This window comes from Periophthalmus magnuspinnatus, chromosome 24 (assembly GCF_009829125.3).
Source record: "Periophthalmus magnuspinnatus isolate fPerMag1 chromosome 24, fPerMag1.2.pri, whole genome shotgun sequence".
Classification (NCBI taxonomy): Eukaryota; Metazoa; Chordata; class Actinopteri; order Gobiiformes; family Gobiidae; genus Periophthalmus; species Periophthalmus magnuspinnatus.
In genome coordinates this window covers 1743494-1756997 of record NC_047149.1, presented here as the reverse complement: position 1 = coordinate 1756997, position 13504 = coordinate 1743494, and the positions used below count along the sequence as shown (strand labels likewise).

General features: G+C 47.6%; 1 protein-coding gene across 1 annotated transcript in view; it reads left to right on the top strand.

Annotated features, from left to right (window-relative positions):
* Positions 1 to 13504, top strand: part of galnt14 (UDP-N-acetyl-alpha-D-galactosamine:polypeptide N-acetylgalactosaminyltransferase 14 (GalNAc-T14)) — a 226087-nt gene that overhangs the window by 139556 nt on the left and 73027 nt on the right. The window contains exons 6-9 of the mRNA XM_055232313.1: positions 523 to 644; positions 8480 to 8567; positions 12146 to 12230; positions 13198 to 13301. Coding sequence (XP_055088288.1) covers positions 523 to 644; positions 8480 to 8567; positions 12146 to 12230; positions 13198 to 13301 — 399 coding nt within the window. The remainder of the gene's footprint in view (positions 1 to 522; positions 645 to 8479; positions 8568 to 12145; positions 12231 to 13197; positions 13302 to 13504) is intronic.

Genomic DNA, 13504 nt, shown 5'->3' with positions numbered 1-13504 from the left:
ATAAGACCAGAGTTGTCACAGTAACGTTTCACACTTGGTTTCAACACTAAAGAAAAGACTTGATATCGATTCTGAGCTCTTTTTTAGGCAGTATCATCAACACAATATAACAGTATTTGCTCTTATAGTAGTTCTGATCAAAGTCAGGATGAAGCTGCTTAGGAAAAGTCACATTTTATCCAGTTATGAGATTTTTTTAAAGTACTCGATAATTGAGTAAAACTGTTTTGTGTCTTTTATTTATTTATTTATTTATTTCAGGGACAATGCACATTAATAAACATTTGCATGTAAATATGCCAAAATTAGCCCGAGGTCTATTTTTCATCCGTAGTCCCGGGACAGGTGTAAAATGTCAACCTGTAAGAAATAAAATACAATAGAATAAAAACAAGGTTATTATTTACACTCTAAAATCATTCTTACATACAGTCGCATACAACTCCATTCTTATAGTCATAAAACCACATTCAGCCACATACATTCATTTACAGCCACAAACACAACCATGTTTTGGTCCAGGTCTGATCAGGTCCAGGGTTCGAGGAGCAGACTCGGCTCGCTCTGGGGTTCTCACGTTTCTGGACAGTCACTGTGAAGTCAACAAGGACTGGCTCCCCCCTCTGCTGCACAGGATCAAACAGGTACTGCACTCTAATGTCCCACTGCACCTGAACACATCACAGGATCAAACAGGTACTGCACGTTAATGCCCCATAGAAGTGTAATACTCCTTCTTTAATACCCCATAGAAGTGTAATATCCCCTCTTTAATACCCCATAGAAGTGTAATACTCCCTCTTTACTACCCCATAGAAGTGTAATACTCCCTCTTTAATACCCCATAGAAGTGTAATATCCCTTCTTTAATACCCCATAGAAGTGTGATACTCCCTGTTTAATACCCCATAGAAGTGTAATACTCCCTCTTTACTACCCCATAGAAGTGTAATACTCCCTCTTTAATACCCCATAGAAGTGTAATATCCCTTCTTTAATACCCCATAGAAGTGTGATACTCCCTGTTTAATACACCATAGAAGTGTAATACTCCCTCTTTAATACCCCATAGAAGTGTAATACTCCCTCTTTACTACCCCATAGAAGTAATACTCCCACTTTAGGCACACAGGGTCTAGCCCGAACATGGTCCAAGCAGAAGTCGATTGTCCAACCTTTGGGTTGGTGGATGAGTGCTCTAACCACTGAGCCTCCATGCAAACAAGCGGGTGATATCACCAGGCCAGGTTCCAAGTCAGATGTATGCAGAGGCTCGCTCGCAGTAGAATCCTTCTCATGTTATTTCTTATGACAACAAAACACTTCTAACTGAACATATGTGCAATAGATACATTTAATACTGGTGTCATACTATGGAATATTCCTGGCAAATCAATAACATCTCCATGGAGACAAGTGGGTGACAGACCCTTCATCTGAAAAGTCCATAATGCAGCTTTAAAATGCATTTGATTTCACAAACATAATCCATATATTATTTATAGCCTCATACTAATCTGAGAGGGTCATGCTCCAGAGACCCAGGGCTGCTGTGGTCTGTGCCCAGGCTCCCCCTCACTTGAGTCGCCATGACTCTGACTCAGCTCCCGTCTCTGCTCCAGGCATCTGCTCCTCTCCCCTGCTCCTCTCCCCTACTCCTCTCCCCTGCTCCTTTCCCCTGCTCTCCTCACCTGCTCCTCTCCCCTGCTCCTCTCATGTGCTCCCCTCACCTGCTCACCTCCCCTTCTCCCTTCCGCTGCTCCTCTCACCTTCTCCTCTCCCCTTCTCCCCTCACGTGCTCCTCTCACCTTCTCCTCGCCCCTGCTCCCCTCACCTGCTCCTCTCCCCTGCTCTTCTAACCTGCTGCTCTCCCCTGCTCACCTCACCTGCTCTTCTCCCCTTATCCTCTCCCCTGCTCCTCTCCCCTGCTCCTCTCACCTGCTCCTCTCCCCTGCTCCTCTCACCTGCTCCTCTCCCCTTCTCACCTCCCCTGCTCCTCTCCCCTGCTTCTCTAACCTGCTCCTCTCACCTGCTCCTCTCCCCTGCTCCTCTCCCCTGCTCCTCTCACCTGCTCCTCTCCCCTGCTCACCTCCCCTGTTCCTCTCCCCTTCTCCTCTAACCTGCTTCTCTCCCCTGCTCCTCTCACATGCTCCTCTCACATGCTCCTCTCCCCTGTTCCTCTCACCTTCTCCTCTCCCCTGCTCCCCTCTCCTGCTCCTCTCCCCTGCTCCTCTAACCTGCTCCTCTCCCCTGCTCCTCACCTGCCCCAGTCTGGGTCGATATCTCATACATTTACATTAGAGCAGGACAGTGACTGATGGTCGCTGCTGTGTAAATATGAAAATGAAACCGTTTTATGGAGAGGCTGAGGGACGGGGTGAGCATTGATTTGAGCTCAAGTTCTCAGGCCAAGGAATAAAATTATATTTAAAAAGTTTGTCAGAAACTATTGAGCTGTACCATTCTAACTTATATTTCGGAGATGGTGGACTGTCAGATGTGTGTCACGTCCTGCATAAAGAACAGCACTAAAGCCTCATTTATGCTTCACTGTTGGACGTAAACAGATCAGTGCAATCCAAGCGTAGTAATATTCACAGCATTTATACATCCAAGCGTTTCTAATGTCAAGGCTGTGTTCTGTTAAACAGCCACCAGAGGGCGCACATAGTCAGTTATATAATTGACCAAAACGAATGAAATCAAGCAACAAATAAACAAACATGGAGGCGCACACAGGGTTTTTAGATCACATCTGTTGGAAAAGATACATGAAACAAAACATGAGGTGAGGAAAGCCTTTGTTTTGCAGCTGATTCTAGTCACTTTTAGCTCCCATCAGTGAGCTGTGTTCACTACTGCCCCTAGTGCCAAATGATGCTCATTGAGGCTAGCACTAATTTGAAGCAAAGTTTCATATTTGGAATCCTGACCACGAGTATCATAGCAATCAAAGAGCCAATCCAGAGTGAGGCTGTTGAAGGTAACGCCCCTTCCCGCCTGCATCGCTGGTTTAGCAGGAAGTGGGTGCTTAGCAACACTGTTAATCAAACCTGTTGCTGACACTAGGGGGGTCGACCTCTGGGGAAACAAGGTGTCTGACCTGTCTATTATTAATGTTCATATCTTGATTTACAGACACAATAGTGAAATAAAAACCCCAGGATCATGTAGAGCAGGTTAATACGACCATTTAAACCATGGACAAACCTTTTTTTTCCTCAGTGAAATTCCATTTGCTCTCTGTCTCCCTTTCTCTTCTCTTTCTCCTCTCCTCTTTACTCATTTCTCTCTCTTTCCCTGCTCCCTCTTTGTCCCTCTATCCCCTGTTATTTCACTCCCCCTCGCCTCTCCATGCCCTTCTTTTTTCACTCTTTTTCTGTCACTCATTCTACCCCTTCTTTCTCCATCTCCCTCTGTCTCCTCTATCTTTCTCTCTCTATCACTCCCTCCATCTCTCTCTCAGTCTCTCTCTTTTTCTTCATCTCTCCTCTTTCCTCCCTCTCTCTTTCTCTCTCTCTCTTTCTTCATCTCTCCTCTTTCCTCCCCCTCTCTTTTTCTCTCTCTCTTTCTTCATCTCTCCTCTTTCCTCCCTCTCTCTTTCTTTGTCTCTTTCTTCACCTCTCTTCCTCCCCCTCTCTTTCTCTCTCTCTTTCTTCACCTTTCTTCCTCCCCCTCTCTTTCTCGCTCTCTTTCTTCACCTCTCTTCCTCCCCCTCTCTTTCTCTCTCTCTTTCTTCACCTCTCTTCCTCCCCCTCTCTTTCTCTCTCTCTTCCTTCCCCTTCTCTTTCTCTCTCTCTTCTTCCCCCCTCTCTTTCTCTCTCTCTTCTACCCCCCTCTCTTTCCGTCTCTCCTGTGATTGATAATTACCTGAGTGTGTTTGTTCTTGCTGTGTTCCATTATCAGAGATTTAATGTTGTACAATCAGTCCCGTGTTCACAAACAGACAGACGGAGGGAGGGAGCGAGGGAGAGGGGGAGAAAAGGATAAAAGAGAAGAGAGAGAGGTTAGAGAGAGGGGGGGGGGGAACAGGGAGAGAGGGGAGAGAGAGAGAAGATAGGGAACAGAGAGACAGGAAGAGAGACTATAGAGAGAGAGGGAAGGGTAGAGAAGGAGAAGGAGAGAGAAGAGCGAGAGTGAGGGAGGGGTAGTAAATGGAGAGAAAGAAAAGCATGTCATTCACAAAGGCGCTGCTGGAGAGGAACAGTCTGATTACGAGGAAATGAAGGAGCCACAAAACAAAACCCAATTTACATCAGAAATAAGAAAATGTTTTGTTTGATGTGGAAGATTAAAGCAGACAAGACTCGCCTCTCCACAGATCTGACCTGGAACGTGACCTATACCTGCCAACTGCTCTCTCTCCTCTCCCTCTTTACTCCCTCCCCTCTCTTTCTATACCTCCCCTCTTTCACTGTCCATCCCCAACTGTCCCCCTCCTCTTTTCTCTCTCTCTCTTATACCCCTTGCTCTCTCTCCCTCTTTATCTCCCCTCCCGCTCTCTTTCCACACCTTCGCTCTTTTTCACTGTCCTCTTTCTCCTCCTACTCCTTTCTCTCGCTGGTTACCCCTCTCTCTCCTCTCCCTCTTTACCTTCCCTCTCTTTCACTGTCCATCCCCGACTGTCCCCCTCCAACTCGTCTTTTCTCTCTCATCCCTTTTCTCTCTTGTTATGTCATACTCTCCCTACCCTTCTCTTTTCTCACTCTCTCTGTCTCTCTCTCACACTACCCCCTTCTCTTCTCTCTCTCTCTTTCTCTCTCTTCTCTCCTTCCCTGTGAGATAAGTTTTGTAGGGATGCACCGATCCAGCTTCTTCAGTTCCGATACTGATTTCGATACTATAGCTTTAAGTATTCACCGATATCAACCGATACCAGAGACTGAAAACAGCATTTATTTCCTTAAAGCAAAAATAAAATAAATTGTATAAATAAAAGTTCAAACATTATGTAACTTTCTGGGCCGATTACGTGTTATTACATAAATGCCCAACCACGATATTGGATCCAACAAATCTTTTAGTATCAGCGCTGATATTCAGTATCAGATCGCATTAAACTTCGCTAATCTTTAATGCTATGCTGTGAAACATTGTAGACAAAGCATTAACCTGTCCACAGAGAAAAAAACGGCATGGGGCATACCTCACCAGAAAAATTCCACAGTGAAGCTTTAAGTGTTGTGAAGTATTGTTGCAGCGGTGTGATGGTTTCCTCGTTATGCGTCTCCTCTGCCTTTATCGCCTCATAACTCTTTAGTGAAGCGGTGCGCGCCTGTTTATAGGCCCACAGACTGCCCATGTGTGGGGCTAATGTCGCTAACATCGCTAATGCCGCTAATGCTTGCTAACGTCGCTAATCACATCCCCGCGCTCCAAGGTCAATGTTCCCATCCAGACCGAGACAAATCTGAAAAAAAACAAACCAAATAACGACATCACTGAATACTGAGGGACCTGGTCTAGACCTGGTTCAGTCCTGGTTTTGTCCTGCTTTAGTCCAGGTTTAGACCTGGTTTAGTCCTTATTTAGTCCAGGTTTAGACCTGGTTTAGTCCTTATTTAGTCCTAGATTAGTCCAGGTTTAGACCTGGTTTAGTCTTTATTTAGTCCTGGATTAGTCCTGGTTTAGTGCTGGTTTAGTTCTGGTTTTAGTCCTGAATTCGTCCTGAATTATTCCTGGTTTAGTCCTGGATTAGTCCCGGATTACTCCTGGTTTAGTCTGACTTAGTTCATGAGTTGTGTCTCATTAGCGTAGCCTTCGTTAGCCTAGCCAGCGGTAGCCTAGCTTCTGTTAGCCTAGCGCAGACGACCTCAAGGCTAATGGGCCGAGTCTGAGCCACCTGGTGCTGATGCAGTTAGGGAGTGATGGGGGAAATAACCCAGAGACAAGCTTTAATTTAGGGGAAGGAGAGAGGAGAGAGGGAGAGCAGAGGGAGAAGAGGGAGGAGAGGAGAGGGAGGAGAGGGGGAATGGAGAGATGAGAGGGATAGGAGAGGGAGGGGAGGGAAGAGAGGAGAGGGAGGGGGAATGGAGAGAGGGAGTGGAGGAGACAAGAGGGAGGAGGGGGGGAATGGAGAGAGGAGAGGGAGAATGGAGAGAGAAGAGGGAGAGGAGAGGAAGGAGAGGGGGAATGGAGAGAGGGAGTGGAGGAGATGGAGGACAGGGAGAATGGAGAGAAGAGAGAGGAAGGAAAGGGGAAATGAAGAGGAGAGGGAGAATCGAGAGAGGAGAGGAGACGGAGGAGAGAGGGAATGGAGAGATGAGAGAGGAGAGGGAGTGGAGGAGACGAGGGGGAGGAGAGGGGGAATGGAGACAGGAGAGGGAGGAGCTGTAATATAGGGAAAGAAGAGATTGAGAGAGAGGGGAAGAAAGAGAGGGAGAAGAGAGACACAAAAAGGAGAGGTTGTTAGAAGAGTGATGGAGGGAAATAACCCAGAGAGAAGCTTTAATTTAGGGGAAGTGGAGTGGTCAAGAGTGGATGGAAGGAGGAAAAGGAGAGAGAGAAGCAGAGAGAGGAAGAGGAAATGAAGGAAGAGAGAGGAGATGGAAATAACCCAGAGATAAGCTTTAATTTAAGGGAAGAAGAGAAGAGGGAACAGAGAGCAGGAAGAAAAAGGGGTTGAGATGGAGAAGAGAGGAAGAGAAAGAGAGAGAATGGAGAGATGGAGACAGGGAGAAGAGGGGAGAAAGGGAGTGCATGGGCACAGTGATGTTAGAGAGAAGAGAGGCAGTAGGGGAGAGGAGTGAGGGATGATAGAGGCATGACAAAGAGGAGGGAATTGAGGAGAGAAGGAATGATAGAGGGATGACAAAGAGAGGAGGAGAGAGAGAGGGGTGAGGGAGGGAGTATGGCAGAAAGGGGATGATAGAGGGATGACAGAGAGGAGGGTAGAGGGATAGAGGGAGTAGGACAGAGGAGGGCTGATACAAGGATGACAGAGAGGAGGATGGAAGGAGGAGAGAGAGGGGTGAGGGAGTAGGACAGAGCAGGGATGATAGAGGGAAGAGAGAGGGGGGTGAGGGAGGGAGCAGGGCAGAGGAGAGATGATAGAGGGATGCCAGAGGGAGGGCAGAAGGAGGAGGAGCAGGGGGGTGAGGGAGGAGGCCAGAGGAGGGATGATAGAGGGATGACAGAGAGGAGGATAGAGGGAGGAGAGAGAGGGGGGTGAGGGAGTAGGGCAGAGGAGGGATGATAGAGGGATGACAGAGAGGAGGATAAAGGGAAGAGAGAGAGGGGGTGAGGGAGTAGGGCAGAGGAGGGATGACAGAGGGAGGGCAGAGGGAGGAGAGAGAGGGGGTGAGGGAGTAGGGCAGAGGAGAGATGATAGAGGGAGGGCAGAGGGAGGAGAGAGAAGGGGTGAGGGAGTAGGGCAGAGGCGGGATGATAGAGGGATGACAGAGAGGAGGATAAAGGGAGGAGAGAGAGGGGGTGAGGGAGTAGGACAAGAGCAGGGATGATAGAGGGAAGAAAGAGGGGATGAGGGAGGGAGTAGGGCAGAGGAGGGATGATAGCGGGATGACAGAGAGGAGGATAGAGGGAAGAGAGAGAGGGGGTGAGGGAGTAGGGCAGAGGAGGGATGACAGAGGGAGGGCAGAGGGAGGAGAGAGAGGGGGTGAGGGAGTAGGGCAGAGGAGAGATGATAGAGGGAGGGCAGAGGGAGGAGAGAGAAGGGGTGAGGGAATAGGGCAGAGGCGGGATGATAGAGGGATGACAGAGAGGAGGATAAAGGGAGTAGGACAAGAGCAGGGATGATAGAGGGAAGAGAGAGGGGATGAGGGAGGGAGTAGGGCAGAGGAGAGATGATAGCGGGATGACAGAGAGGAGGATAGACGGAGGAGAGAGGGGGGTGAGGGAGTAGAGTAGAGGAGGGATGATAGAGGGATGACAAAGGGAGGGCAGAGGGAGGAGGAGGTTAGTTCATGGTGTGTGTAATGGTCCGGTTACAGAGGTGAAATATGGCGGTGTTTACCTCTGTTTCAAACAGCTGCTCAGGAGAGCTCTGAGCTGAAGTGCACTGTGGGATTTTAGCTTCCTGTTAGAGGAGACATTTTGAGGACTTTTCACCAGTCAAAATATAGGACCTTTGGTTTTAAATTAATAATCACTATGGCAACAGTCCAGGTAAAACAGTATGTTTCAGTTTAGAACTGGTTAAGACCATAGACTGTTTAAAGGAGTGGACTGAGTGAGTGTGACCCACAGAGTTCAGCTCCAGTCAAATGAAGCTCACACCACTGGTTTAGTAGCAACACTGTAAACCAAACCTGTTGTAAACCAAACCTTGCGAGGAAAAAACAAAGTATAAAAATATCACAGGACTGAAAAACATGGCCAATTTCTGTAGAATCGATGAAGAACGAAACTGTTCATCTGAGGAGAGACACGTCATTTTGTTTGTAAATGAGTAGTGATGAATGAGCTCCTTCATTTCAATTGTCAATGAATGGCTAACTTTGTTTTTTGATTTTGTTCACAGGACCCAACTCGAGTGGTGAGCCCGGTCATCGACATCATCAACATGGACACATTCGCTTATATAGCTGCCTCTGCAGATCTGAGAGGAGGTAAGACCAGCTTAGACCTGATGTAAACCTGGTTTAGTCCTGGTTTAGACCTGGTTTAGACCTGGTTTAGTCCTGGTTTAGACCTGGTTTAGTCCTGGTTTAGTCCTGGTTTAATCCTGGTTTAGTCCTGGTTTAGACCTGGTTTAGACCTGGTTTAGTCCTGGTTTAGACCTGGTTTAGTCCTGGTTTAGTCCTGGTATAGACCCGGTTTGGTCCTGATTTAGTCCTGATTTAGTCCTGGTTTAGTCCTGGTTTAGTCCTGGTTTAGACCTGGTTTGGTCCTGGTTTAGACCATGTTTAGACCTGGTTTGGACCTGGTTTAGACCTGGTTTAGACCTGCATCTCTTGGGTTTAGTTCTGGTTAAGACCTGTCCTGTTTTAAGCCTGGTTTGAAACTGGACCTGATTAAGACCTGGAATGGTTTAGATTAGGTTTAGTCCTTGTTTAGACCTGGTTAGACCCTGTTCATAACTGTTTGGACCTGGTTTGGTCCTTGTTCTGACTTGGTGTTGTTTATTTTATCTTAGTCTTGGATTGGACCTTAATTTTTGGATTAGTTTAAAGATTTCAGTCTGTTCTTGGGCAGGTTTAAATGTCAACTAAACACTGATTAAAACATTAGTTCTGAACTTTGTGTCAGTTTTTGTTTCATGTGACCGGGTCCAATAATATTAACATAGTAGATATTAACAATAAACTAGGTCAAAGGTCAGAGGTCAACACATCTGCATCTCACAGTCACACAGAGAACTCTCTCTCCTCTTGTAGCTCTGGTTGTCCCTCTCTCTCTCTATCTCTATCTCTCTCCCTCTGCCTCTCACTGGCTCTCTCTGCCTCTCTCTCTCTCTCTGTCTCACTGTCTTTTTCTCCCCCTCTCTCCCTGCCTCTCTCTCTCTTTTTTCTCCCTCTCTCCCTCTCCCTGACTCTCTCTCTCCTTTGCTTTTGTAGCTCTGGTTATCTCTGTCTCTCTCTCTGCCTCTCTCTCTCTTTTTTCTCCCTCCCTCCCTGACTCTCTCTCTCCTTTGCTTTTGTAGCTCTGGTTATCTCTGTCTCTCTCTCTGCCTCTCTCTCTTTTTTCCCCCTCTCTCCTTCACTCTCTGACTCTCTCTCTCCTTTGCTTTTGTAGCTCTGGTTATCTCTGTCTCTCTCTCTCTGCCTCTCTCTCTCTCTCTCCCTCTCTGCTTTTCTTTCTCTCTCTGACTCTCTCTCTCTTTTTTCTCCCTCTCTCCCTGACTCTCTCTCTCCTTTCCTTTTGTAGCTCTGGTTATCCCTCTCTCTCTCTCTCTCTCTCTCTCTCTCCCTCTCTGCTTTTCTTTCTCTCTCTGACTCTCTCTCTCCTCTCCTCTAATAGCTCTAGTTATCCCTTTCTCTGTTCCTCTCCTCTAATAGCTGTGTTCATCCTTCTCTCTTTGAGCAGAGGATAAAATGGCGTCTTAAATCAGTGCGTTTCAGACGTTTTGTCTCGAGTTAAACCAAAACTCAGATAATGACTTTTACCCCTTTATTTTCTCTAAACGTCTCATTTTTCTCAATGAATCCAACACAGACACAAAACCAGCTCCAGAGCAGAGTCTAGACCTGCTTTGGTCCTGGTTTAGTCTTGGTTTAGTCCTGGTTTGGTCCTGGTTCAGTCCTGGTTCAGTCCTGGTTTAGTCCTGTTTTGGTCCTGGTTTAGTCCTGGTTTAGTCCTGGTTTAGTCCTGGTTTGATCCTGGTTTTGTCCTGGTTTGATCCTCGTTTAGTCCTGGTTTAGTCCTGGTTTGGTCCTGGTTTAGTCCTGGTTTACTCCTGGTTTCATCCTGGTTTGGTCCTGGTTTAGTCCTGCTTTAGTCCTGGTTTAGTCCTGCTTTAGGATCTGGTTTAGTCCTGGTTTAGTCCTAGTTTGATCCTGGTTTGGTCCTGATTTAGTCCTGGTTTGTTCATAGTTTAGTCCTGGTTTAGTGCTGGTTTAGTCCTGCTTTAGTCCTGGTTTGGTCCTGGTTTAGTCCCGGTTTGGTCCTGGTTTAGTCCTGGTTTAGTCCTGGTTTGGTCCTGATTTAGTCCTGGTTTAGTCCTGGTTTGGTCCTGGTTTAGTCCTGCTTTAGTCCTGGTTTGGTCCTAGTTTAGTCCTGGTTTGGTCCTGGTTTAGTCCTGGTTTAGTCCTGGTTTGGTCCTGGTTTAGTCCTGGTTTATTCCTGGTTTGGTCCTGGTTTAGTCCTGGTTTAGTCCTGGTATAGTCCTGGTCTTTAAAATCTCATTAGTCTGAGTGTTTGTGGTGACAGTTGGATCGATGGCGGTAATCGTCCTGTCCCCAGTTTAAACGTTAGAATAAAAAAACAATCAGAGAGAGAGAGGGAGGTGAGAGGGAGGGAGGAGAGAATGGAAAGAGAGCGGGAGGAGAGAGGGAGTAGAGAGGGAGGGGAGAGAAGAGAGAGAAGAGAGGGAGGAGAGGGAGAAAAAAAGGAGACAGAGAGGGGGAAGAGAGGGAGCCAGAGAAAGAGAGAAGATGCAGAGAGAGAGGGAGGAGAGGATGAACAATACAGACAGAGAGATAGGGAGAGAGGGAGGAGGGAGTAGAGAAGAGAGGGAAAGAGAGGGAGGTGAAAGAGAGGGATGAGAGAGGGAGCAGATAGAGGGAGGAGAGAGGGAGAGAGAAGGAGGAGAGAGGGAGAGAGAAGGAGGAGAGAGGGGGAGAGAGGGAGGAGAGGGGTAGTAGAGACGGAGGGCAGAGAGAGAGGGAGGGAGAGGAAGGAGAAGGAGAAAAAAGAGACAGAGAGAGAGGGGGAAGAGAGGGAGCCAGAGAAAGAGAGATGATGCAGAGAGAGGGAGGAGAGAGATGAGAGAGGGAGAGAGAGGGAGAGAGGGAGGAGAGAGATTCTGAACCTGGCCCGGACATCAGGGTTAGACTTGGTTTGGCCCTGTTTTATTCTAGATTTAGGCCAGGTTTTTGGACCAAGTTTAGTCCTGGTTTAGACCCAAAGCCACAACCAGCTGTCCAAGGCACCGACCCTATCCTGCAATGATACACACTAAAAGGAGAGAACCAGGGAGCTACAGTTGATTAATAAAGCAGGACTAAACCAGGACTAAACCAGGACTGAACCAGGACTGAACCAGGACTAAAACAGGACTGAAACAAGGACTACCTCAGGACTTAACCAGGACTTAACCAGAACTTAACCAGGACTAAACCAGGACTGAACCAGCACTAAACCAGGACTAAACCAGGACTGAACCAGCACTAAACCAGGACTAAACCAGGACTAAACCAGGACTTAACCAGGACTAAACCAGGAATAAACCAGGAATAAACCAGGACTGAACTGGGAGTAAACTAGGATTAAACCAGGACTAAACCTGGAGTAAAACAAGGACTAGCTCAGGAATGAACCAGGACTAAACCAAGATAAACTAGAACATATTACACTGAATAAACCAATTGAGAAACCTCACACAAAACAATCTGGTGATTGAACCTTAGACCTTCAGGTAATGAGGCAGGAGCTCTAACCACTATGCCACCATGCCATAATGAAAATACCAGAAGAATATGAAAGAATGAACTTATGAACCTGAACCAGTCTGTGTTTTGTTCTGCAGGTTTTGACTGGAGTCTTCACTTCAAATGGGAGCAGCTTTCTCCAGAACAGAAAGCTCAGAGGACCGACCCCACACAGCCCATCAAGTACGACTACAAGCCAGGTTTAGACCGGGTTTAGACCGGGGTTAGACCGGGGTTAGACCAGGTTTAGACCAGTATGAGACAGGGTTTAGACCGGGGTTAGACCAGGGTTAAACCAGGTTACACTAGGTTTAGACCAGTGTTAGACCAGGTTTAGACCAGTGTTAGACCGGGGTTAGACCAGGGTTAAACCAGGTTAGACCAGGTTTAGACCAGTGTTAGACCGGGTTTAGACCGGGGTTAGACCAGGGTTAAACCAGGTTAGACCAGGTTTAGACCAGTGTTAGACCGGGTTTAGACCGGGGTTAGACCAGGGTTAAACCAGGTTAGACCAGGTTTAGACCAGTGTTAGACCGGGTTTAGACCGGGTTTAGACCAGGGTTAAACCAGGTTAGACCAGGTTTAGCCCAGTATGAGACCGGGTTTAGACCGGGGTTAGACCATTGTTAAACCAGGTTAGACCAGGTTTAGCCCAGTATGAGACTGGGTTTACTGCTAAACTAAAATACACCTCTCTGCTGCCTCCTCCCCTACCCCTCATGTCCTCTGTCTCTTTCCCTCTCCTCTGTTCCTTCCCCTCTCATATTCTCTCTATCTATACATCTATCTATCACTCTTTCTTTCGCTCTCCCTCTCCCTCCTCTACCCCCCTTTATTCTATTCATCTCTCTCTCTCTCTGTCTCTCTCTACTTTCTTTCTCTCTCCCACTCTGTATTCCTCTTTCTCTACCATCTCTCTCTCTATCCATCTTTCTTTCTCCCTCTCTTACCTCTCCTCCACTCTCTCTTTCTCTTGCTCTTACTCTTTCCCACTGCCTCCTCTCTTTTTCTCTCTTATGTCCCTTTCCCTCTCTCTCCTCTGGTCCTTCCCTCCCTGCCCTCTCTTTTTCTCTCCATCCGTCTCTCTCTCTCTCTTCACCTCCTCCTTGTCCCTTCCTCTCTCTCTTTCTCTCCCTCTCTTCTGTCCCAGGACGCCCATAATTGCAGGCGGTCTGTTTGTGATCGACCGCTCGTGGTTCATTCATTTGGGGAAGTACGACACGGCGATGGACATCTGGGGAGGAGAGAACTTTGGTGAGTCACAGTGTGAACAGGAGGAGCCTCTTTTTAGGAGCCTCTCTGGAATGTCCTGCTCTGAGTCCGGCTCTGAGTTCAGCTCTGAGTCCTGCTCGGAGTCCTGCTCTGAGTCCGGCTCTGGATCCGGCTCTGGGTCCTGCTCTGAGTCCGGCTCTGAGTCCGGCTCTGAGTCCGGCTCTGGGTCTGGCTCTGAGTCCTGC